At 43.6% G+C, this 27,155-nt stretch overlaps 1 protein-coding gene across 1 annotated transcript; it reads right to left on the bottom strand.

The window, feature by feature from the left end:
- Positions 1-1,476: 1,476 nt before the first annotated feature.
- POU4F2 (POU class 4 homeobox 2) lies at positions 1,477-3,235 on the bottom strand (the record flags this gene model as incomplete). Its single annotated transcript, XM_084883274.1, has 2 exons — positions 2,913-3,235; positions 1,477-2,427 (listed from the first exon to the last, which is right to left on the bottom strand). The coding sequence occupies exons 1-2, from the start codon at positions 3,198-3,200 to the stop codon at positions 1,477-1,479; spliced, it is 1,239 nt and encodes a 412-aa protein (XP_084739400.1). The 5' UTR covers positions 3,201-3,235.
- Between the last annotated feature and the right edge of the window lie 23,920 nt (positions 3,236-27,155).

The following is a 27,155-nucleotide window of genomic DNA, read 5'->3' as shown; positions in this document are numbered from 1 at the left end:
TTGAATGAAATATTTACAATAGATAAGGTACCAGTCGTTGTGTACCCATTTTTTTGTTCCAAAAGAATTTTACCAAACAATGTGAATTTACAAGCAGTGCACTGTCTTTCTTAAAGTTCAAATTAGTTTTTCTACAAACAAACCTCCAAAAGGAAAAATGGAAGGAATCCTGTAAATGTTAAATTGTAATTAACAAAGCAATTGAAAACCAGAAGACTGAAATACCTTGGTGGAATCTGAGAATCTGGAAGAACAAACACCAAGTGGCAAATGCGCCTAAAGCTAGAAAATGATGCATTATAGTCATGTTTCCAACAGCTTCACTTCTTCTCTCCCATTAGAGGTGTGTGTGTGTGTGTGTGTGTGTGTGTGTGTAAAAGGGTGTGTAAGAGCATGTACAGTGGGGATAATGTGGGAATCCCCATTAAATATGTAACAAAGTAAACAATACTTTGGACAGTGAATCAGGTCTACACGATTAAGACATCCATTACTGAGTGTCAACTCACAAATCAGAACACTACCAGTAAAAACAAAGAAAAAAAATTCTTCATTCCAAGTGAGCATATACAAATAGGCTGAAAGAAACACAGTGTTAATAGGAAAACTGTAAAAATTCAGTAGACTCATCAAACATAAACATTTTTTAACTTCACTAGCCATACATTCCCCCCATTTTTAAAGACTAAAGAAGTTTAATTAATTAGGATGTTTACAAATTAGGTTGCCAGAGAGATAAATTAATAATTTACAGAGGGTTGTGCGGCAATAATCTAATAATAGCTTTCAAGATCAGTGAACACAGCAGGCGCAACTCCTTTCTTAAGCATTAACACTTCAAAGAAGGAAGAAGGGGGGGGTAAGAACCACAATAAAAATATATATATAATATACAGTGTAAATGCAGAAAATCTGCCATCTTTTTTTTAAAATTCAAAATACTTTAGAGATGTCTCTGTCACATTAAGCATCAACTCTAGTTTAAAGTTTTAGGCCTGAATCAATTTCTATTTCTGAAAAATAGCTGCAACGTGTACTTTTAAACTTGAGCAAGGGTGATGTCTTTAGGAATAAAAACAAATCTTACTTGATCATTCTGGAGGGCCTTTCAAAAGGCTATCTCTTCTGCCTTCCCGCAAATAGCCGGCTCCCAGACTTCCTCCGCAGAAGTCCAGGTGCCTTTTCCGGGGTGGGGTGGGGTGGGGTGGGGTTCAAAGGGACAACTTTGCTGCAACTGGACAAATCCCTTCTTTTGTTTTTCTTTCCTCGCAGGAGTCGTCGTTTCACATTCTCACCGGGGCTTGCGGCTCAGCTGCGCGCTCCCTCTCCAATCCCCCACTTTTCTGTGGATTCACATTGACTGGAATTATTTTCTGGTCGCCAAACGAGGAAAGAAAAGAGGCAGGGGAGAGAGGGAGGGGGGGGGAAGAGGGGATGAGGAGGGGGTTGTGTCCCTGGAGAGGCCAAGGGTCTCTCCTAAATGCCCGCAGAATATTTCATTCTTTTCTGTTTCTGCCTCTGGTTGCAGAACCAGACTCGCACCACATTTTTCTTAAGGTCCAGCTTCTCGGCGATGGCGGCGATCTTCTCGGAGGAGGGCCGCGGCTGGATGGCGAAGTAGGCTTCCAGCGAGCGCTTCTCGGGCGCCGCGATGGACGTGCGCTTGCGCTTCTTCTCGGCGCCGTTGAAGAGCTCGGGCTTGGTGAGCTTCTCGCGGTGGGACTTCTCGGCCTCCTCGAGCCACGCCTGCAGAATGGGCTTGAGCGCGATCATGTTGTTGTGCGACAGCGTGAGGGACTCGAACCTGCAGATGGTGCTCTGGCTGAGCGAGCCCACGCCGGGGATCTTGAGGTTGGCCAGCGCGGAGCCCACGTCCGCCTGGGTCACCCCCAGCTTGATGCGCCGCTGCTTGAAGCGCTCGGCGAACGCCTCCAGGTCTCGGGGGTCGGCGTCCACGTCGCTCATGCAGCCCATGTGGGAGGGCAGCCCGTGAGGGTGGGCCATGCTGAGCGCCGCTTGGTGCATGGGGTTCATGGTAGCCATGTGCGGCGCGTGAGCCGGCGTGGACACCACGGCGCCGTCGGGGCCCGCCATGGCACCCAGCGCCAGCCCGGGGCTCAGGTGCTCCAGCAGCTCGCCCTCCAGCGCCTGGTGCGGCTGGTGGTGGTGATGGTGGTGGTGGTGATGGTGGTGGTGCGTGCCCGCCGCCGCCAGCGCGGACGGGTGCGAGATGGGCACCGACGAGGAGGAGGCAGAGGACGTGCACGGGATGGTGTTCATGGTGTGGTAGGTGGCGTCCGGCTTGAAGGGGCTGTGGTGGGGCGGGTGGTGGTGGTGGTGGCTCTTGCTCTGGGAGACGATGTCCACGGCCGCCAGAGCCTCGGCGCGGGCCAGCAGACTCTCATCCAGCCCGCCGAATATATTGCTCTGCAATTGCAAGTAAAAGGCACACATTACGCTCAACAGGGAATTGTGCGCGCGCTCTCTCCGGAAGGAAGCCCCGGCCCTTCTCCTCTCCACACCGCTGCCGGCGCGCTTACAACATCCCCAGGACGTTAAAATAATAATAATTAGTATCAACAGGATTAACAATACTGAAAAAATTGCAGGTGAGGAGGAGAGGCAGCAAGCCACCCAGAGAAAAACTGAGCGCGCACGAGGAGGAGGAATGTGAGCCTGCAAAAAAACACAACACACAACACAACACAGCGCGCGCACAGGCAACATCCCAGGTCATAAAAATTAATATGAAAGGAAAGACCCGCTGAATACATAAGAGAAAGGGGGGGGGAGAGAAATTGGTTGGGAGGTGTGGTGGGGTGATTTGCTGTGCAGACATGAAAAAAACATCAAGCAGATAAAGGGGGCTGTCAAAATGTGCCTCTAAGCGGTGATTATGCAGGAATACGCACCGGTGGGGTTGGAAGACACGCTCTCCGCATCGCCTCGGAAGCCCCGCCGCCGCCGCCGCCGCCGCCGCTGCCGCTGCTACTGGAGCTGCTGCTCCGGCCTCCGCCGCCCCCGCCGCCGCCGCCGCCGCCGGCGTTGCTGGAGCTGCCGGGAGAGCTGGCCGCGGGCGCCGCGGGGGCCGAGGAGCCGGGAGAGGCGCTGTGCAGGGCCGAGTACTTGGGCTCCACGTGCAGGCTGCCGCCGTGCGGCATGCTGAACGCCTGCTTGCTGTTCAGGGACATCATCATCATCTTCCCGGCCGGCCGGAGCGCAGGTCCGGAGCGCCAAGAAGTGACCCCGGCTGCCGCCGGGAGCCTCCCGAGAACCGCTGGTCAAGCGCGGCCGGCCGCGGGGACGGGCGGTGCAAAGTTGCGCTCACCCTCCGCTGCTCCGAGCTCGGCGCCTCTGGCCCCGGCTGCGTGCTCCTCCGCTGGCTCCGGCGTCGGTCTGCTCCGGGGCTAGGCTTTGCCAGGCGCTAGCTGCAGACCTGGGCGCCCGAAACTGCCCCCGCGCTTCTCGGCGGCGGAGTTATACTCTCCTCTCCCTGCGCCTGCCCCCGCACCCCCTCCCGCCCGCCCTCCCGCGCGCCTCCGCCCTCCCCTGTTCGTTCTTTCGAGTCTATCTTCGCCTCTTCTCCGCCCGTGCTCCTTCGAGGCTCCGGCCCTTTCAGCGCTCCAAACACCCGCCTCCTGCTCTCCTGCCGCGCCCTCCACCTTCCTTCCCTGTGGGCTCCAACCCGCTCCGATGCCACCGCCCCTTCTCGGCGCGCCCCGCAGCTCCCACTTACCTTAGTGTCCTCTCCACCCCACCCCCTGGCCAGGTCTACACTCCAGTCCCTCCCGGGCAGTTCCTCCTTAGGAGCTGGGCTCCGGCCCCTCCTGGAGACCCACCTACCTCACCGGAAACGAAACTCCTAAGTAAAGTTGCGGGCCAAGCCAACCTGGAGTGGGGTTTTCCCTAGACTGCTTAGAGCCTCTCTTACCTGGCTGCCTCCCCCGCCTCCTGTTTACCGCTAAGTTCCATGCCTCCGCCCCCACTTGGCCCGCCCCGCCCCGCAGCTCTGGTGACCCTGAGCCCAGGCTCCCGGCCACCCTGGTAGGCCCGGATGCTGCTGCCCTGGACCGGGTTCCTCCGCGCTGCTCTGAGCTCCCGTCCGATGCGCGCAGTGGTGGGTGATCTGTGCCCCCTGGGCCCGGCGGGTGCCTGGTGCCCAAGAGACGGGGGTCGACAGGGCTCAGGGCTTTCTCTTCCTTGGCTTGTCTCCGCTCTCAGCGGATTGGACGGCCTCTGAGCAGGCTCGGGTCGCCTGTGCGCATGCGACTCCCCCCTCCACCCCTTGTCCCCGCGTACTCCCCCAGCACCATCACCGACACACACTCCTCTCCACCCTCTTTTCTTTCCTACGGATCTTTCTCCTCCTCCTCCCTGTATCCAGTTCAGTGTGAGTTGGGTCTTGGGCGGATCCATGGGCAAACCCTGCCATTGGATTTATTATTCTTCATTAGCCACCATCAAAGGAGGAAGGGGCAAATGACAGAGGGAGAGGCAGGGCCAGAGATCAAAAAGCGCATGTGCTGCTGAACTCCCCACACACATCCCAACACACACAAACACACACACACACACACACACACACACACACACACGCCCTCAGGGGCTGGCACAAGTCCCACTTATCTTCATTTCCACAGCCACTCGGTGAAGAGGTAGCCTATTTTTAGCCAATACTTTTGTCCCAGTGGGTACCACTTTTCTTAGAAGTGGACACACACTGTTCCAATTGTAAAAGAAGGAGACTGCCTCTCCTACACACACACGCACACACACACACACACCACAGCCTTCCTCTCCTCCCCGCTCTGGTGCCTTCTCTTTACTTTTCCTTGGTGTTGGGGGCCGCTGTCGCCTCCCCAGAGCGCAGAAGGAGCGGGGTGCAGGCGAGGGTGAGAAGGTCCCTACGCTGGAACCGGCGGGTGGCCCAGCCAGGACGGGGTGGCTGGGAGCAGGTGCAGGCATACAGAGCCTGGGGAAGGCGAGCAGGTGCGAGAGCAGGCGGCAGGCCTGGGAGGCGCTGGCGCGCCCTGGGACAAAACAGAGTGGGAAGAAGCGTGGCAAAGGGGGGCCATCGAGTGGTCAGCCCCCGGAAGCCCTGCGGCAGCAGCAAGAAGGGGGTCGCCGGTTGGCTCCTGACCTCAGCGGGGCGGGAGGCAGGATCAAATTGGAAGCATAGACCTTACTACATGCCAGCCCTGGGAAGACACCGCTAACTGCAGGCGACGGGAACTGTCCATGGTCCTTAAGCCCCTTGTGCTTTCCTGTGCTGCTCCCAGGTTTGCCTTTCTCCTCCCTTCTTTGGCTAAGTAAATAGTAGCCAAAGGGGATTCCTCCTACCTTCAGTAGCTGAACCCAGCGGCCTGGACACGGGATTGGAGAGGGGTTGTTGACATAAATGAATGTGGCTTGCCCGGGACAGTTCAAGTAAATTTTTAGGTGTTTAATTTCTATACCAACAACAGCCACGGTAATTTTCAAGGAAATAAAAAAAAATGACATTGTACAGCTCTCACTGTCTCAAGCTTCGAGAAATGAAATAAATCAAAGTTAAAAGCTTGAGTATCATTTAATTATAGTGCGAACAGCGCTTTGAAAGAAGTAGAGCAACATCTCTAAACAAATTATCACTGGGCCAGGAAGGAATTATTAGATTGAAATTTCATTTAGGCTCGGGAGACACCGCGCTTCACTGTGTAATCTGCTATGCCTCATCTGATTTGTATGCTTAATTCAGCTTGACGAATTTATTAGTTTTCATAATAGTGAAAATATTGAGCAGCACTATGGGCTAATACATTGTATGTACTATAAATTGTATGTCATCGTAGAAAGGCTGAAGTCTATAGAAATCTTTTATTAATGCCAGCATTGGAGGGAGGATTTTTGTTCAAGCCTTAAAGAAGAGGTTCACACCAAACTCCACTGTTGCTGTGTCTCACTTGCCCATTAACATATTGTCATACTAATTAGACTACTTCATCAGTGATATAATTTCAAACTTTAAATTATGTTCTAATTAACAAGGGTTGTCCAATTTGCTTAATCTTCAAAAGGTTTTGGATAGTCTAATTAGTATAAACTGTTGAGCATCTCTAAAGCCTAATAAAAAACCCATTAAAATATTTTGGGTATGTTTTCTATCAATTCTGTGTAAGGTTAACATGGCTCATGAGAATGCAGGAAGATAGTAATTGAAAGACAAATATATGCATCTACCTAGTTTCCCCAGATTACAATACTAGGTGAATCACAGGAGAAACTTTGGGTATTGCATCTCCTAAACAATCTGTGTATTTAAGTTAAGGTGTAAGAATACCAAGAAGACTCAGCGCGCGCTCGCGCGCACACACACGCACACACACACACACAATCCAATTAAAAAATGGGCAAAGAATCTGAATAGACACTTTGCCAAAGAGGATATATAGATGGTCAATAGACATATGAAAAGATGCTCAACATCAGTAATCATCAAGGAAATGCAAATTAAAACTACAATAAAAGGCATTACCCCACACCTGCCAGAATGGCTCCTATCAATAAATCAACCAACAACAAGTGCTGACAAAAATATGGAGAAAGGGAAACCCTGGTGCACTGTTTATGGAAATTTATATTGGTGTAGCCACTGTGAAAAACAGTATGCATTTACAACAAAAAATTAAAAACAAAAATGCCTTGTGACCCAGCTATTCCAATTCTGGGAATATATCTGAAGAACCTTGATTCAAAAGAATATATGCACCTCTGTGTTCATTGCATCATTATTTACAATAGCCAAGAGTTGGAAGCAGTCCAAGTGCTCATGAGTAGATGAGTGGATGAGACAGCAGTGGTACATTTATGCAATGGAATACCACTCAGCTGTAAAACAAACAAAAACAAAAAGAAGAAGAAGAAAATTGTACCATTTGGGACAGCATAGATGGACCTGGAGAGTATTATGCTATGTGAACTAAGCCAATCAGAGAAGGACAAGTACCATATGATTTCACTTATATGTGGAATCTTATGAACAAAAGTAATTAACAATATAGAAACAGATTTATAGATACAGAGAACAGACTGACAACTGTTAGAGGGAAGGGGATTGGAGGGCTGGGTGAAAAAGATGAAGGGATTAAGGAAAAAAATTAAGGAAAAAAGGAATACTAAGGAGAAAAAACCACATGGGGGAAAAATTCTTCTCTTTCATTAGGTGCCTAATTAGATGTAAAGTGAAAAGCAACCCTGAGGAGTTTCCCAAGCATTGTTGTGGCAACAGTCTGCTGAACTTGGATTGCAAAATCAAATATTGGAGGTGTTTTGAACCTCTCCCTGTCCCCTCCTCCTTTATTGAGCTTAATTACTTGCAATTGTTGTTTTAATGTATGTTGTCACCTGGGAGTATTGAGAAATGCATATCGTTAATATGAATTAATCTTGATTTTAATAGCAACTGACAACTGATCTCCAAAATGCTAAACACTTGTCACCATTTTATATGGTAAATAAGGTAGTATAATAAATTCATAAAATAAAGAGGGAACTGTTGAAATAACTGGAAAAAAACTTTGTTTGATATGGAATTTATTGACTGAAACTATTTTAAGCAGGACAACTTCCAAGAGAATATTTTCTGATGGCTAAAACCCATATAGCCTTAAATTAATTTCAATATAATTTTAAAAAATCTCCCAGATGTTCCTCAGTGATATCTCAAATTCCAGGCAGGGCAGGGGGAATGAATCTCTTCATGCTAATGATCAGGTTGAGATAAAAATGTGTAGATGTCGAGAGGTTCAAGTGTTTACTTCCTTATATTCCCTTCCCCTGAAAAAACACACTTAAACTCCCAGAGTTAGATTTCCCTTTTCCTCACCCAAAGTGAAAAGTGAGCAGCAGTAATTGTGTTGCATTAGTGGGGAAATGCAATACTTCCTTCATCACCAGGACTTGCAGCCTTGCAATCACTCCTTCCAGGAGTGTCCAGAATACCAACATATTTGCAGTGATGTCAAGAAAACCCATTTTCGTTTTGCCCACAGGCATTGCTGCCAACTGCTCCAGTAAGTGCGGAAGCTGCTCAGCGATGAAGAAAGACTCCTGGCTTCCCAGGGAGGGGAGGTCTTCTTCAGCACTGGATAGTTGGGAATAAACCCCAGGGGTGGAAGGAAATGGCCCAATATCTGAAATCTACTTCATATGACCTCCACATACACGTTTATGCCCAAGCACCTATCCACATTGGTGCATTTGCACACCTGCAGACTTACCTACTAAACCAAAAACAAAAACAACAACAACAACAAAAAAGTGACTTTTAAAGCACAGAAATGAAAAAATGGATAAACTGTGGGACCAGGAGAGGAGCACCATTCTTCTTGCCATCCCTCTGCTTGACAATAGCCTCCATCCCATCTGCTGCCAGAGGCCCATAGAGGTGACCGACTTCCCTCCAGATGGGTGAGGAGTTGCTGGAGATTCCACTCAAACTCCTGGGTAGTCCCAACCCCGAATGCAGCCGCAGCCATCCCGAGGGGGGAGAAATCACTGTCTCCTCATTTTCTATTAAAATTTTAAGCAGTGCATTCATATTTTACCCGAACTAATATGTTTTATTAAATTTTAATCCATAAGGGCAGTGTGATTTCTTTGTATTTCAAACAGAATTGAGTTGGATTGCAAGAAAGATTTCTTAAAGGACAGGTCTGACTCTATTCATGCACCATTTCAATCTTGGGTAGACAGGACTTGGGGGAGGAAAGAGGAAAAGGATAGACAGCTCCCCCCTCTTGAACTCTTCCCCTCGCCCCATCTCTGCTCCTCAGGGATCCAGAATGGAATCGGATGCCCTGAGCTCTCTTCGGACTCCGAAACTTGGGGCTGAAGTATAGGAGGTGATCAGGAGCCTCCATAGCCTCGTCTGCTCCAGGGAAAGAAAAGAAAAAAAAAAAAAAAAAAAAAAAAAGAAAGACAGAAAAGAAGGGAATTAGCCTTGACATTGAGACTTCTGGGCGCGCAGAGATTGCTGGCCGTGGAGGGAAGTGCTGGGGAAGGCGCGCTTTCCGGGTTTCCTACATCCTGAGACAAGGCTGCATTCCGGAAGGACACGCGCATTTTGCTCAAACATCTTTCTTCTTCCAAGCGGTCCGCCAACGCTGCTGTGTTTGTCTCTAATGTTCTCTCCCCACTCTCTCTGTGAGCTCCAAGTCTCTCCTTTCGCTCAAAGCTGTCAGGCACCCGCTCTGCCCAAAGGCACGGCCTCCTCCCAGTGCCTTCCTGGCTAACTCTCCCTCCGCCTCCCAGTGCCAGCGGCCAGGCAGCGTCTCCAAAAAAAAAAAAAAAAAAAAAAAAACCAACAACAACAAAAACCTGGCGCCAGGCGGTTCCCAGGCTCTTCTAGATCCAAATCGGGCTTGCAGCTTCCAGCCCTCCCATCCTAACCAGGCAGAGCGATGGGAGGGGAACAAAAGCAAGTGGCTATTGGTGCTCTGGAGGGCGCGCTCTGGGGACAGGGACAGACTTGCCCTGGGGACAAGGCCTGGAGTCGTCGGATGAGCCACGTGGGGCTCTCCCTGGGTAATTCTGGGCTGAGGAAAGTGGCAGGGCAAGGGACAAGGAGTGAGCAGATGCAAGGTAGAAAGAAAAGCAACCGTTCCCTCTGTCCCTGGTGGAGGGAAGGAAGCAGAGTTCAATTTCAGATAAAGCAGACAGGGAGGAGGGGGACGCAGGACGCAGTCAGCCTGTGAGTGCCCGCGGAGCTGCCACTTAGCTTTGCTGAAGCTGGTTGTGGCGAGAAGCCCTCACGCAGGGCACAGCTGATTGGACTCACTGGAGTCGACCAACCTTGGGAGCAAACACAACAGACTCCAAGGAATTACAATCTGCCCCAGGGAAGGACTCAGTCCTTGGTATCCAACTCCGTTGGTCCTAGAACGCTGGGGGCGGGGGAGGGAAGGGAGGGAGGACGCAGATTCACACCCTGAAGCACTGGACACACTCAGACACGCACACACCCACGCACGCAGGCACACACATGCTAACAGTCACGTACACTCACTCGGACAAACACCTGCTCCCCTCCTCCCCCCCTCCCTTCTTGAGTCTTTTTGGAGGGAGGGGACAGACCTCACTGTTCCATCTACAAGCAAGCACCCCCGTGTTTACCTGCCCCGACAAAACAGTTATTTTTTGTTGCAGTAACTTTTCCTGGCCCGTGTGTTTACCTCTTCCCAGAGTTAAGTCCAGTCACGAAATCCAAGTTAAGGCAACGGAACAATCAATGAAGATTTTGCAACCCATTGGCGCCTTGCGCTTCCTGGAACTAAAATAAATGCAGGAAATCGAAACTTAATTACTTGAAAGAAATCCAGAAATCCCTCTGCATAATGTATCCAGTCATTTTTGGTGGCGTTTGTGTTCGATGCAGTGTTTGTTAACGCTATACTTTTCACTAAGGTCTGGCTCCCTTCCGGGACTCCTTGGGGGCCGCTGTACCCCACACCGGCCAGGAGTTTTGCCTTAGCACAAGGCTCCCTCTTCTTCCACCGCGCACAGCTGAAGTAGTAACGTTTCTTTTCAGAAGTCCTCAACTGTAACGGTACAAGAACCCCTGGTCTGACGGCTCTGTGTAAGTAACAAGCAGCCAAAAAGTCTCACCCAGGTTCCCCCCCCCCCCCCCCCCCCCCGCGTTTAGCTCACTAGGGCTGTTATTTGAATTTGTGTGAGTTGTTTCATATTAGATCTGAAACCAGGCCCCTTAGTGAATGCAAGCCAGGGCCATTTCTCTGAGGGACTGGTGCACCATCGGAAAGTGCCATTCTGCTGGTGATGGAAAAATTGATTAAAAGGTGGATTTTTTTTTTTTTCTTCTCTCCAGGGAAGTCCTTTCTCCCCTTTAAGTGCCATTATCTCCCTAAGGCACAGTACGAGAACATTTGTTCTGCCTACACTGTTCTTCAGGCTACTTAGCTGGACCACAAGACCTGGACACTAGTTTCTTCCTCTGGTATCTGTTCCTTTCAAACTCACTCATTTCCCCTTTGTCCTTTGGTTTCTAATCAAGAATCTTCATGTCTATAAAGTGCCCAAGGACCTTCTTCTGCCACCACTAACTAAAGCAGGTGCTCTGTGTTCAGCCTAAAGATTCTGGCTATCAAACAACGTTGGTACTTGTTGTGATGCTGACATCAGGCACTTTGGGGGAGTTTAGAAATTTGGTGAGGACCAATGGTGTGGCCAGTGATTTGGCAGATCAGGATAGTCCCTGAGTTGATTAGCATGGTGACGGTGACTCCAGAAAGAAAAGCTTTCTCATAGATACCTTGTGGAAATCTGAAGTAATGTTATGAAAGAATGAAAAATACATTGGGGAACAGCTTGGCAACTGAAGTACATTTTGATTTAACTTACATTAACAGAAATGTAATGTAAAAGTGAAGGGATCTAACAAAACCATTAATAATTAAAAAATAATTACAGATAGTCTGTCCTTACTATTCATAACCACTCAACACTTTAGACAAAGAAAACGGAATACTCTTAATGGAAATGAAATGTGAGCAGACTGCCAGTGAGAAGTTAACCAGGAACTGAGCATTTGTGAAAGGAGAGGGTTTCCTTATTTTTCCCCACCTGCATATTTTAATTCTCTCAGAGTTACTTTGGACCTTCCTCTTCCATCAGCATATAAACCGAGTGTCAGAGTTTATACAACAGAAATCTCTTGAGCAATAACAATACAGACCTTATTGAATTCTGAAGATTGGGGGCACCAGATGGCTTGTCTATTAGCCATCCTCATTGACAAATATTTATAGGTGCCTAGGAGATCCATGCCTCTGTAATAGATTTTGGCTGGACAATCCCATCCCACAAGAGTTTCATAAAACAATGACCCTCTAAAGACAGAGGTTTGTTCCCTTTCCCTCTTTGTGGTCATGTGGGGGGAAAAAAAGATTAATAATTCTTTATAGATTCAATGCCAACCTTTTTCTTATACTCCTCACCCAAGGAGTTGCATTCTAGTATTAAAAAAAAAAAAGTGTGAGTGTATTTTTCTATTACCTAAATTATATTTATTTTCTTTCCAGTATGTATTTTTTCAGTATCCAAAGTCTTTAGAATAGTGTTCTACACATAATCATACAGTAAACCATCAATCATAGGCTAGACCTTTAAAAAGGTGGTGGATGAAAGATAGAGCAACTCCATTCTGGTTTTCCCTTCCTATTCTTCTTTATTTTGTTTGCGAGACACACGGGACTGCCCCTAGAGTGCTCTGCTGATGTGTGGAGGATCTGGGAGGAAATCAAAGCAGCCTGAAAGAAAGCAGACTTCACTGCCTCTCTTCAGAGATAAAGGGAAATCTTACAAAAGGAGAGATTTGCAGACAAAAAACTGGAATTCAATGAAGTCATGGCCCAGGCATTTGCTGGGACGCCACCAGGAAGTGGTGACCTGCAGCCTATGTCAAATCTTGTGCATCTAAAGTATTTGAAGCCTCCTTCCTTCCTTCCTTCCCTCTCCCGCATGAATTAGAAACAGAACAGCATGACTTTTGTAAGAAACAAATTTTAAAAACAAAGAAAAAGTCCAATAGATTGACTACAAAGCTTGCAAATACTTTCTAGCTATATAAATATGAGTTGTATGCATTTAGCATGTTAGATTCCTTGTAGGCATCCACTCTCAATTTTTTAATGCTGCAGAAGGACATTACTACAATGCCAACAAACTTACCTTTAAATCTTTATTCTTTCTTGAAATTTTACATATGGCCTCTGATTTGCCTGTAAATCTCATATATACAGAATGTGAAAGTCAACCATAGAATTAGAATATTTATACCCAAATATGTGCTATTATCTCCCTCTTTCTTTCTCTTTTTTATATGCCTAGACAGATCATGCAGACAGCACACGTTCAGCTAACAAGTGCTCTGGAAGATGCTATAGTCTTGTGCCTTGACTAGCTTTTCCCTGATATACATGCAATTTTAACTGGCCAAGCATCATTACAAGCATGCTTATTTTAAAACATTAAGATCTCTCTTCTTCAAAACACACAATCTACATACTTTGTGATGGCATGTGCACATTGCATTTTTTCTTTACCTTTCAAGGGCAAGACCAAAGTAGGCTTTATCAACATTGTGCTTAACTGGCATGTTTCTTTCTCTTTCTTTAGTAGGATTGAACTGTTGTATTGCTAAGTTAATTTTTTTAAAATTTCCAATTTTAAATTACAAAATATTTTAGGCTTACCAAAACTACACACACTGTCAAAAATAGAGAATATTACATGGCCAAGATATGAAAACAACTTATATGTCTGTCAGTGGATGAATAGGTATAGATGATGTGGGATATACACAATGGAATATTATTCAACCACAAAGAAGAATTTTTCTATTTGTAACAACATATATAGACCCTGAAGGCTTCATGCTAAGTTAAATAAGCCAGACAAAGAGAAGTACTGTGTGATCTCACCTATATATGAAATCTTTAAAAGCCGGAGAAAAGGAATGCTGTGTTAGTAATTGTTTCTTTTTAAAAAAATATATTTTATTGATTTTGTACAGAGAGGAAGGGAGAGAGATAGAGAGCTAGAAACATCGATGAGAGAGAGTCATCGATCAGCTGCCACTTGCACACCCCCTACTGGGGATATGCCCGCAACCAAGGTACATGCCTCTGACCGGAATTGAACCTGGGACTCTTCAGTCCCCAAGCCGATGCTCTATCCATTGAGCCAAACCAGTTTTGGCAATCGTTTCTTTTTATCCTATATTTTTGATGTTTTGACATTGTGGGGTTTCATTGGAGAAAGACCGCCCATCCTAGAGTTAGCTAATTCCAAGAGATAGCAAATAACTTGCCTGTGAATGCAGCTTGTACATATACACCAGCTAATCCAGACCCCACATGCCCAGCAGCTTCCTGTATAAAGCTCTATGCTCAGGGCCACTTACCACTGCTCCAGGCACTCCAGACAATTAGGGCCAGTCCCTGAGACGCAGAGCATGCTGAAATTACTCAAACTAGCCCATCCTAAGCCTGCTCTCCTGCCTCACCCATGTTTTTCCTGTGGAAACCACAATAAAGGCTCTTGCCTACATTCCCTCTCACTCCCCCTGTCTCCTGACCAACCCTGGGGCTTCGCCATGTGTCCCAATGGCAACATATGACCCTCCTCTAAAGAAAGGAGAAACAAGTCTTTGTTTCAATGGTGTTCTGACTTGTTGGCCTCAATAGTGATAAACTTTTATTTTAAAACCAACTCTTTCACTCATTCTTTTCACTCAGAACCCTCAGTAGGGCTTGTCTTGTCTGGCACTTTTCAGTCATCCATGCCAATGCCTCCTCCTCCATTCCTCCCTTAAATTAAGCACTGATCATAATGGTTTTCTCCTGCTCTGCTGCAGGAGCTGTAGAGCACCTGACTCCAATTGCAGTTCATTTTCTCTACCCTGGAAATGGCAGCCGGGGGAGGGGCCTGATTCAGCGCCTCCCTCTGGAACCTCCATCCCTTGACTACTAGGTGATCGCTGATTGGGTGAAGAAGGTTCTGGTGAGCTAAGCAAGGAGTGGCCCATTCCAGGGAGGTGTTATAAGGGATCACTGAGACATGGGAGAGCTGATTGGTGTCTCTCCCTGTGTCTGCTCACCAGCCCTGCCTAGTGGACTGCAGAGCCAGGTAAGGAAATAACTAAGTGGGAGTCTGTCCTTTACCTTAGTCTCCTGCAAACAGAATGCGCTATGCAATACTTGGGACTGTCTTCTCAGCTGAAGCCCGCAACACAGTGTGCTTTTTGGTGAGTCAGGATCTCCAGATATAATGAAACCAGTCCCACAATGTGTGTTCTATATGCAGGTCTTGCTCTTATAAGCAGTTGAATTTGGGGAAGGTGTGTAGTCTTTCTTTCCTCTTCCTCCCTCTCCTCCTCCCCCTCCTCTCCTCCCCCTTTCAATCCAAACTTTATCTTTATGTAAATCTCCTCTTAAGACTTTCAAACACACAAAGTTTCTTATCAGTTTAATCTTCTTGACAAATCTTCAATTGGAATATCTGACTTGCTTCTGGCTGAATTAGTTGACAAATATCATCCTAGGATCCCCCCTTCACCACCATCCTAGGGATTCCCTTTAGGTTAAATTTTGTTTCCTAGAATCTCCATTTTAGGTTGACTATCCATGCTTTCTGAGAAAGTGCAATGAGAGATTTTTTTTAAAAAAAACCCACCAGGTTTGTGCTCTTCCCTTGGGGATAAAACTCATGGTAGTTGTGTTGCTGTGATTGTTTTATTTTTTAATCTCATTGATTACCAGAGAGTAATTTCTGACATAGAAGCCAGTCCCTCGTGTAACACCTAAAAGGCTGGAATGTTGGACAAATGCTCCAATTTTCCCCCTTCTCGGGGAGAAGCCAGGGTTTGGGTTACTTAGTCTGTGCTAACTTGGGAAAAGGTCGATGGCCAGTGAGTGCATGCAGGCCCAAGCCATAACTTTTGTTCTCAGTGGCTCCCAACCTGGAACAAGACTCAGGCAAGACAGAACCAATCCCTCAGGCAGCCCCTCAAAATGTTAGAATATCGAACAGGTGGGCTAGTCCTCTCGTGATTCCATGGTGCTATAGTGGGGGAGAGAAATGACAAGATGGTACCATGCATTTTCTACTTGCTTTGATGCAGCTGGACTCATGACCAATTGGGGAGTGGGAGCCTCTCTGAATTTTTTTCCAAAGGAAACTGATCCATGTGTTGTGTTGAATCAGTGTGTGCATGTGGGGAAGGAAGTCTGGGCTTTCTCTTCTGCCATATTCCTGACAAGTCATATTGGGTTAAAGCCCACACTAATGACCTTATTCCAATGTTACCTCTCTAAAGACTCTATCTCTAGAAATAGCCATGTTCTGAGGAACAGGGGGCTATGATTTCAACATATGCATTTTGAGAGGATATAATTCAGCCAATAACAATGCTACAACATGGATAAAACTCTAAAACATTATGCTAAGTGAAAGAATTCAGACAGAAAAGGTTATACAGTATATTGTGTGATTCTCTTGTGGAGACAGACTGTAGATTGATTGTTGCCAGAGGCTGGGAAAGTCTAACAGTGAGTGACTATTTATTGAGAATGGAGTCTCCTTTGGGGTCAATAAAATGTTTTGGAACTGGAGAAGGGTGAGAATTGCACAACCTTGTGAAAGTACTGAATGCCACTGAATTGTACACTTTAAAATGGTTAATTTTTAAAAAAATATATTTTATTGATTTTTTTTACAGAGAGGAAGAGAGAGGGATAGAGAGTTAGAAACAACGATGCGAGAGAAACATCAATCAACTGCCTCCTTCACACCCCCAACTGGGGATGTGCCCGCAACCAAAGTACATGCCCGTGACCAGAATCGAACCTGGGACCTTTCAGTCCGCAGGCCGACACTCTATCCACTGAGCCAAACCGGTTTTGACTAAAATGGTTAATTTTATGTTATGTGAATTTCATATGTTTAAATGAATTTGTGAATTTGATGTTTTATGAAAGTGCATGTGTTTATCTTATATAATAAAAGCCTAATATGCTAAGTGTCTGGTTGTCCATTCAACCAATCAAAGCATAATATGCTAATAATATGCTAAGGTTGCTCAACCACTTGCTATGATGTGCAATGACCAGCAGGGGGCAGATGTTCTAACTGGTAGCTTAGCTTGCTGCTGGGATTCAGCCCATTGGGACTGAGTGAAATCAGCTGAACATGCCCTGGTGCCCTCCTGTGGTCGTCCCTCCCCAGCTGGCCAACCTCCTGTGTCCCTCCCTGACCCCAATAGTGCACCAGTGGGGTCCCTTGGCCTGGCCTGTGCCCTCTCACAATCCAGGACCCTTCAAAGGATGTCAGAGAGACAGTTTCAGCCCGATCCTGCAGGCTAGGCTGAAGGACCCCCACTGGTACATAAATTCATGCACCAGGCTCTAGTGTGTCTATAAAGAAATAAAGCAATATGGCAAAAGAATAACAATTGGTAAGGCATAAACTTTTTTGTAGGTTTAAAGTTTTTCAAGTAAAATTTTAGAAAAACTGAGAAATGGCTTTTTTAAAAGCCATTCCCATCACTGTGAGCTTCTCCCTTGTAAAGGCAAAGGATGATGGCTTGTCAGCATAAAAGAAGTTAAGTCAATTCTTAAAAAACAAACAGAAGTGAGTGATCAAAGAAAAGCACAGGTATATTCGTGCAGACTATCTCTCTGATTGAACTTTTCCCCATAGAATGCAATACCTGTTAGTGTTGATGCCCAGATTTTATAAAATGTGTGTATATCTCAATATAATATTTCCTGGCACATGGTACATGGGAAAAGTTTATAGTTACATTAAGCTAAAACCAAAATTAAAAAAAAAATGCATAAAAAGAATGTTTCAAATAATAATGAAAGAGAGTGCATGTCTCAAATATTGCTGAGGCAAAGAGGTTCTCATAACATCATACTCAGTGTGAGTCACTCCTTGATGTTGTGTGTTTGTCCTGAGCTTGTTTCCTCAGGGATTTTTAAATTTCAGCAAAACCAAAAGTTTAATGTTCTAAAATAAGTCCTCCAAAAGTTGAGAAAGGGAAGAAAATTTTGGAAAAGGAAGCAATGGAAGAGAAATGCGACCTCCTAAAAAATAATTGTTGACAATTTGCAGTCAACAAGAAACAATGCTTAAATATTTCATATCCTGACATGGTAGTTTGTTACCGACATGTATACCTTTTATTGGTCTTAGCTATATTTCAAGGGAAGAGAGAAGGATAGAGAGATAGAAGCATTGACCAGAGAAACATCATTGATCGGCTGCCTCCTGCATGCCCCCTGCTGGGGATCTAGCCTGCAACCTGAGCATGTGCACACAAAGATAAAAGGCATTGTTGCTTAAAAGAGTGAAAACAGGAAACATTGAAATGTCCAATAACAGAGAAATAGCTTAATAATATGTGGTACAACCATATTATTAAATAGCATCCAACAACTATAATCTTGCTTTTAGAAAATATTTTATTGACATAGGATAATATGCTATATATATGAAAAAAACAAACAATACCAAACAATAATTGTTTTTGTTTGAAAGAAGTATTTAGATACACATAAAACAGTGAAAAAAAGTATTAATTTTTAAGTGTTGTACTGTGAAAAATTTTAATTTTCTAAATCATCTGTGATGAGCTTTTATTTATTGTATCACTAAAATCATATGTGTGTATAGACTTAGATATAATTATAGATATAACTTTTCCAGGTTGCCTACTTTTTCATGTGATTCATTGCCTCTCTTATTTAAAGTGCTGTAACTAAGTGATCCATCCACTGAACTCATTCACTCTCACTAGCTGCAGTGAATGTTTATAGATTGAAAATGCTATTTAATTGACTTGAGAAGGATATATTTTGCCATCTAAGCTTTATAGTACATCCCTGAACTGGGGGAAATCTCACAGGCTCATCTAGAGGAGCCAGTCTTAGCTATCCCACACTTAGCCAGGGATCCCACATAATAATCCTCTAAATATGGCCTAAATCATTTCGACTGCTGACCTTCCATATTGCTTCTTGTTGCCTAGGGCTGAACCAAGATGCTTCCCAGGCAGCTAAGATATAGGACAAGAAGGTGTGTATTATCAGACTCCTTTTTCTCACCCTTTTCAATTCTTTATTATGGAAAAGAATGTTCATTTGGTTAGTTTAAGGAAAGAAACCCACTTTGTTAAGTAAGTTTAAATAGCATCTCAGAGACAGAATCCATTATATTCTCTACCTCAATTTCCTAGATGATATATACTTGGAGAACTTTTGTAAATTAGTTGTTAGTTTTACTTAAAAAAATAACACACCAGGATGATCAGATTTATCCTGAAGATGGTACAGTAACTTCAATATCTGATCACCTCATTAGCTGCAAACACATGGCATAATTTATAGATAAAATATAAGAAAAGGAAATCCCATAGTTGTATGATGAGGGAGGAAGGTTAGTGGTCCCACCCTACAAGCTAGTAACTGGGAAGGAACAAAGAAAGCATTCACCCAGAGGTGGGCAGCTTCTGGTTCTTCAATTAGAGAACTGGATTCAATTACCTACACATTACATCACATTACATTTCATGGCAAAGTTTTGGAGGCAAACAGTGCTATTATATAGACTTAAACTTTCAACAATTAATGAATACTTTGTCATGAGCCATACACTTACGGTTGGATGGTGGGTTGGTTTTAATCTAAGGCAGAAGTAACGTAATCTATATTTCTCTCTTTATCATATCTTAATATCCTTTTCTTAATTTACTACACATTATTAATCTAAATTCAAATATTTCTTCAATTGAAACTCCTAATGGAAGAACCTTAAGTTTTAAAGAAAACATTGGTGACAGCATAATGCAGTGAATTTGTATTTGAGGTTCATATGTTGGATTAGTACTTCATGTATCATCATTTGAACAGAAATATATTATCTGAGATATATTAAGATTTTAGGCATTAAAATGTGTTCTCGTAAAATTTTCAACATACAAAGCATAGGATAGAGACTATGTCCAGGGCCAATTTTACTAATAAATTTGAAAATATTCAGCAATATTTTTGTGTTCTTATTTATTCCTCCCTGAAAGTTATTTTGGCACTTGCACAGGTACCAGTGCTATATTTTACAATATTATTTTGAACAGAAATAATTCTGAAAAGAAGCACGATAGCATCAGAATAGTAATGTAAAGCAACATGTTTTCCCTTAAATCTCAATTCATTTTGTGTAAGAGTAAAACCTCTAAGTAGATCATTGGCATGGTGGTACCCGTAAGCGAATGAAGCTCTGTCACAGTGAACACACACACACACACACACACACACACACACACACACACACAGAGTTTGATTCCAGTTGGCATTAGGTGTTTAAGTGCAAGTTTAAAATTTCCTTTCCCTTCCAGATAAGATGTTAGAAAACCCAGGTGGTAAATTTATTTTAATTTTGTTTGTTTTCAGCCCTCACTCCTCTGGCAACTTCAGTCTCTTGCCAAAGAACTGTCCCTACTGTTTGGCCCAGTTGTTTTCTGGCAACACAAAAAGGGAGTGGAAATCACTGGAGATTTTTTTTTCTCTTTTTTTTCTGAGACCAGACATGTGGGGTTGCAGCAGTTGGCAGCTTTTGATTATTCTCCACTAACACTCCCAAGGAAGTTTCAGGCTGCACCTTTTGTTCACTGAAGACTTCCCTCTAAAAGCATTTCAGGAGGAAAATGACCTGTAGACCTCTTGAAAAGAACTGTCTGGACCCTCTGACTTCTTTCATTCCTTCTCCCGCTCACTCTATTCCCTATCTTTATCTCTCTCCCAGGACCCTCCTGTTCCATCCCACCCTCCTCACAACAGCTCTCAAGAAAGGCTCTGGCCAAAACCGGTTTTGCTCAGTGGATAGAGCATTGGCCTGCGGACTGAAAGGTCCTGGGTTTGATTCTGGTCAAGGGCATGTATACCTTGTTTGCGGGCACATCCCCAGTAGGGGGCATGCAGGAGGCAGCTGATCGATGACTTGTCGATGTTTCTAACTCTATCTCTCTCCCTTCCTTTCTGTAAAAAATTAAAAAAAAAATTTTTTTTTTTAAAGAAAGGCTCTGACACATTCATTCACATTAAGGCAAAATTGACTCACTGCTATATCAAGCAGGTAGCAAGAGTCACCTTTTCAGGGAAACTCTGCACTTCTATAAGAGTTCCTGAAACTAAATCTCTAACTGTAGTCTCCAACATTAGCAAGAATATAAGGAAAATGGAGAAGAGACCCTGAAATCATATAATGCAAATTGGTGCTTATTCTACCTATTTGTAAGGATCGACCCTAATATGATACAAAGAGGCTCAACTACATAGATCTGATTAGTAACACAAGTAGAAAATTGACCTATTGCCAGTTGAACGTAAACCTATGAACAGGTAATACCTAAAACTAAAGACCATATTGAAGTATTATCTTTTTTTCCTTAAACTTTATTGTTGAAAGTATTACAAGTCGCCCCCCCCCTTTTTTTTTCTTAACCCATTGACTCCCCTTCCCCCACTTCTGCCCCGTCCCCAGGCCATCCCCCACACTATTGTTTGTCCATGGGCTATGCATGTCTCTATTATAAAAATCCCATGGGGGTGACACCATCACGCCATCACAACCAAATGCCAAAAGGCACCTGCTGAACGTCATATGATTTCTTCATGGAAATAAGTAAGTGCTGTTCTGTTCAATTCTCATCTTCCAAATGAAGCTCAATTTAAGTGCTCCTGAGAAGGAAAGGTTAGGGCAGGAAACTATTCTTATCTCCGGTCCACAACTGTCTTCAAGGTGGGCGGGGCTGTGTGCACTGCAAGGTGTGTGCAGCGAGGCAGGTGGGGTGGGCGGGGGCTTGACATTGGGTCTGGAGGTCTTGGTCTGGCGAATTTTCATGTGGTGGGCCTCTAGTACGCATATAAATTCTTTGTTTAATCTCTTTTAACACACTTGCAAAAGGAAATATATGTTTAAGGTATCTAAGTATCTACATGCATATAAGGTTGATGGGAGATGACACATTTGCAAAAGGAAATATGTATTTAAACGGTATCCATGTTGGCTTTAGTCATTCATTACTCTTTGCCATTTTTATGCATCGACTAACAGAGCTAGAGAAAAACATGACTTTACAAAGGTGAAAATAATGAGGAATATAACTGGAATTCTTCCTTAAGGAGAGCGATTTGGCTACTTGTGCAATTTGAAATGGCAGCAATTAGTTTCTTAGGGGACCTAATCACTTGCACGAAGAGGAAACATATCATTTTAGATACAGAATCAGCATTTGATTTGATCAGCAAATCCCTATTTGAAGAAAGAAAAATAGCTTTAGGGCCTGGGCGGGCCAGAGTAGTGAGCCATGCATGTGAAATGCCAGCCTTTGATTAGGAATATAAATAATTATTAGCTTATACCACATGGTGCTTCTCCTTGTCCCTCTCTCATGCTCTGTATCTGCAGGGTATTTTATAACATGTAACTGTGCAGGAGAGGGCAAGCTGGCCAAGGGGCCTGGCCCTCCTTTATCTCTTGTTAACTCTGAGTGCCTTGCTTCCATGCAGATACCTATTGTCAGAAGGTAAGAAAACTCAGAAGTGTCCACTGTAGCCAGAACACAGTAGCATTTTGAAGATAGTAAGACATCTTGTTTCTGATGCCTTCGTTTTAAAGTGACAACTAATTGTACATTCAAAAACGAAATGTGGACATATTCCATTTTAGGTTATCATGCTTTCGTGCCAAAATTTCCACTAGGATTGTACGGCCTCTTTTCCCCCTAGATATTTTATTTATGGAATTAATTTTAATCAAGTAATTTGTATTCATCTCCAGTGATATAAAGCAATACTACAATCTTCGTTTCTTAGTAAAAGAAACACAGAGTAAACATTTTTCTGAGAACCAAAACATTGAAATTTGATGGTGAGATTTTTTGGATGTCAGAAATGTATTCTGTCCTTAAATTTGAAGAAACTCTGCCTGACCTGTAGACATACAATATAGTGTGGAAAACTTGAATGGTTATTCAGAAAATTTTAACATATCTTCTCAGTCTGTTTCCTTCCCTGACAATTATGTCTAAATACTGCAGGTGCACAATTAACTGTGTCAATTTATGAGACAGATTGGAGGGTTAGAGGGCCTTTGTCCATGGGGCATGGCTTTCTCTCTGTATCTGAGGACTCAAATGTCCAGCCAAACTTCCCAGTTTCATTAACATCTAAAAGAATTATGCTTGTTCTATTCTTTGCTAAGACGACAAATGGATAAAATGTGGATGAGTAGTAACCTGATTAAGAAGTCAGCACTGACGCCCAGTGTGGATTGTTGTTTACCTCCAAGCCCTGGTCTTGTGGGCCTGGTCATTTGCAGCCCAGTGCCAGTCAGGGTCTCCTTCATGGCCCGCTGTCCTTGTTCTGTGTCTCTGACTCACCATTTATTCCTTCATTTACTCTGACCCACATTTGTCTGGCTACTTTCAAATACTAATATTCTTCAGTAATTGAGGAGAACTGGAGTCCCTTTGTCTGCTACTTTTCTAAGTTCCTTCCTTAGAGTGTATATATATATATATATATATATACACACACACACACACACACACACACACACACACACACACACATATATATATATATATATATATATATATATATATATATAGGCTTTCTGTTTCTTGGCAGAGTTAATTCATTTCGCCTTCTCTGTTTCTCATCTTGGCCCTGGTTTCCATTGTCCAAATGTATACAATGAAGACACACAAAAGGGTTATACTCTTTTTCCATGATTTTTCCCCTCCTCTTCTCATATGCTTCCTAAAACATAGAGATTTTATAGTCTATCATGGATATAGCTAGGAAGAAAAAGAAATCTTCAAACCTATAACTGTATGGGACACTTTTCCCATCATTTGAAATTTTAGTTTCTTCTCAAGGGAGTGTTTTCCACAGAGGAGGAAATTTGGTGAGAATATGGATAGAAATTATCATTAACAATGTGATCCAGGTTCTTTAAACATACACACACACACACAATGTTTATATTTCAGAAGTAGAATACATCTTTAGGAAGTTCAACTTTAGATGTGTAATATGGAGGTTTTTAACATGGAAATGGGTTTTAAATACCAAGAACAAACATATTTATGTTTTAAAACATTCTCAGTGTGGCCTGCACTGGAAAGAAGATAAAAATAAAGGTTTAAAGTGTCATATATTCTTCATGCCAGTCATTCAACAAACCACAATTAAGCTAATCCAGAATTAGCTTAAAATCTGCCTTTTCAACCAACAGTATCAAGAAACATGTCAACAGAAGAGTAAAAAGAGTGGGCTATATAAATATTGTTTCTAAGAGCTGTCCATCACTATTTCTGGCAATGCTTGGATTAAAAAAAAAAAAAAAAGGAAATGTATCAATCAATAGGTTCTGCATGACTCACAATGCCAGAGTGCCTTCAAAAAGTATTAAGAAAGCCAATAAATCAGCTAAGATGACTTTCAGATGATGAGGACAGAAAAGGTCTCCAGGTGCTTCTTGCTCATCTTGGGACACTGATTACAGACCCAGAACGTCTCCTCTCAGCCTAAGTGTTCATCTGCTCTGCTCGGGGCCCATTTGATGTTGTCCTTTTTTTTTTTTTTTTTTTTTTGTTAATTGTTAACTTCATGAGCAGCTTATGATGATGAATAGGTCTTGCATGGGAGAAGTTTGGACTAATGTTGAGGTTTAGACTTCTTATGTGTTTATTAAATAAAGGATATTAATGGTGTCCTTCAAGTCTTATTTGTTTACTGATTTTTCATCATTTTACCCGTCAGTCATTAGGGGAGAGGTGTTGAAATCTCTCACTATAATTGTGCATTTATCAGTTTCTCCTATAATTTCATGCATTTAAAAATATATATATTTTGAGATCAATTTATTTTTTTTATTTTTTTATTTATTTATTTATTTATTTATTTTTGTCTCTTGGTTTTTTTTTTTTGTTTTTTTTTAATAAGTTTTTATTTTTCATATTATTACAAATGTTCCTTCCCCCCCCCCCCACCATTGCTCTCCTCCACCAGGTTCCCACCCCACCCTCTGCCCTTTCCCCTCTCCCCATTGTCCTCATCCATAGGTGCACAGTTTATGTTCAGTCTCTTCCCACGCCCCCCTCTCCCCTTTTCCCCAAGAATCGTCAGTTCACTCCCCTTCCATACCTCTGATTCTATTATATTCAACAGTTAATATTGTTCATCAGATTTTTTTAATTTCCTTGGTTTTTAGATTCACTTGTTGATAATTACGTATTTGTTGTTCATAATTTTTATCTTTGTTTACTTTCTCTTCTGAAAGAACCCCCTTCAGCAATTCATATAATTCTGGTTTGGTGGTGATGAACTCCTTTAGCTTTTTTTTATTAGTGAAGCTCTTTATCTGGCCTTCGATTCTGAGTGATAGCTTCGCTGGGTAGCTTATTTTTGGCTGTAGGTTCTTGCTATTCATCACCTTGTATATTTCTTGCCATTCCCTTCTGGCCTGCATGGTTTCTGTTGAGAAGTCAGCTGACAATCGTATAGGTGCTCCTTTATAAGTTACTACCTTCTTTGCTCTTGCTTCTTTTAATATTCTCTCTTTATCTTTTGCTCTTGGAATTTTAATAATGATGTGTCTCGGTGTGGTCCTCTTTGGATTCCTTTTGTTTGGAGTTCTGTGCACTTCCTGGACTTGTAAGTCAAATTCTTTCACCAGGTGGGGGAAGTTTTCTGTCACTATTTCTTTCAGTATGTTTTCGATATCTTGCTCTCTCTCTCATCTTCTGGAACCCCCATAATTCTGATGTTGGTTCGCTTGAAGTTGTCCCAGAGGTTTCTTACATTATCTTCAATTTTCTGGATTCTCTTGCCTTCTAGCTTCTGTGGAGGAGTGTCTTCTGGCTCTTTATGTTCCAAATCTTTGACTTGATTCTTGCGATCTTCCCTTCTGTTTTTAGGACTCTGTAGAATATTTTTTATTTCAGACAATGTATTCTTTATTTCTTGTTGTTCCCTTATCATTTCTTGATGGTCTCTTTTCATATCCTCATAGGCCTTATCCATCTTTTCTAGGAAATTCTTGAAAAACCTTATAAGCGTAGATTTGAACTCTATATCCAGACGCTTTTTGTCCTCCATTTCTTTCGTTTGTGATCTATTTTGTTGTCGCATTTCGCAGTTACAGATGGGACGGGATTTCAGGGTGGAGCCTGCAGCTTTGGCTTCCGTCAGCCCCGCCCTATGCGGGTCCTTCAGTGCTCGCTGCCGGCGCCTCTGAGAGAAAGGTGCCCTCGATTTTCGCCTGCTGCCAAACAGTCTATGCTCTCCCACAATGAGCCCGGTATTGGGGTTCAGTTCAGTTGGAAGTGGAGTTGGAGGTGGCGTTCACAGCAGTCTGGAGCCCCAGTCTCCTTCCCGTCAGGGCAATCCCGCGGCACAGCCGACCGTCCCTTCTCTGGGGGCAGTGTGCGTGCCTCCGGGACCTCCTTTCTCCGCTACCCCGGGGTTCCGACTTACAGCCCAGCTCCCTATGGCTGAGCCTGAGTCCCCGGGGTCTGGCCCAGAACGGGGGTTCAGAGCAGTCAGGGGCCCAGCACAGTCGGAGTTTTATCTCCTTTCCGCTAGGGAACGCCCGCCAGGCACTCGGCCTCCCTCCTCTCCGGCTCCGTCCTCTCCGCGCGCGCGCCGCGTGTCTCCGTACCTTAGGCTTTTACAGCTCCTCCATGCTTCCTTCTGGTTTTCTCCTTGCTTCTTGTTGTAGGATTTCCAGTCAGTCGACTTTCCTGTAGTTCTGGGTAATGTCCATTTTATATTTTAGTTGTATTTTATTAAAATTGTTGTGTGCGGCTGCGGCTAGTTGCCTACCCGAGCAGCCATCTTGGATTCTCCACATTCATCGAGATCAATTTATTATTAGAGACATTACTTAAGAACTGTTATATCATTCATTATTATGCAATGAGCATTCTGTCATTACAGAATGACATCTCTTATCCCTAAAAATGATTTTTCACATAATCTCTCTTTTGAATGATATTAATATAGAAATGCTGGCTTTCTTTTGGTTACATTTTTATTTTTTAAAAATTGATTTTAATTGCTTTTTGTTTCTTTGTTTTCTCATTTCATTATTTACTTCGTTTTTATTCTTTTAGGAGTCATCCTTGAAATTTTACCATAGTTACTTAACAACCTGAAAAGCTTAAAGCTAATCAACATAGTAACCCCTCTTCCAAGAAAATAGAAGCAACTTAAAACAAATTTATTCCAATGTCTCCCTCCCCACATTATATGGATTTGTTTTTAACATGATAACTGGCTTCTCTGTGGAGAAGGAGGGTGAGAAGGCCAAGCGTGCATACGCAGAAACCAGTCAGCAGGCCTTGGCACTGGTCCAGGTGAGCGATGATGGCAGCTGAGATTGATGGATTGGCTGCAGTAAGACAATTAGGTACTATTGCTTCCCACAAGAGGATGGAATCAGAGTACCATCTTGTATAAGGTAGCTGGTCTCAAAGTGTGTTACAGTAAATAATAGCTAATATTAATTGAGAGTCTGTATTGGCTGGG

This window comes from Pipistrellus hanaki (assembly GCF_964339955.1).
Source record: "Pipistrellus hanaki genome assembly, chromosome: 5".
NCBI classification, from domain to species: domain Eukaryota; kingdom Metazoa; phylum Chordata; class Mammalia; order Chiroptera; family Vespertilionidae; genus Pipistrellus; species Pipistrellus hanaki.
Note: the sequence above shows the minus strand (reverse complement) of the source record. Positions and strands in the feature narration are given on the sequence as shown.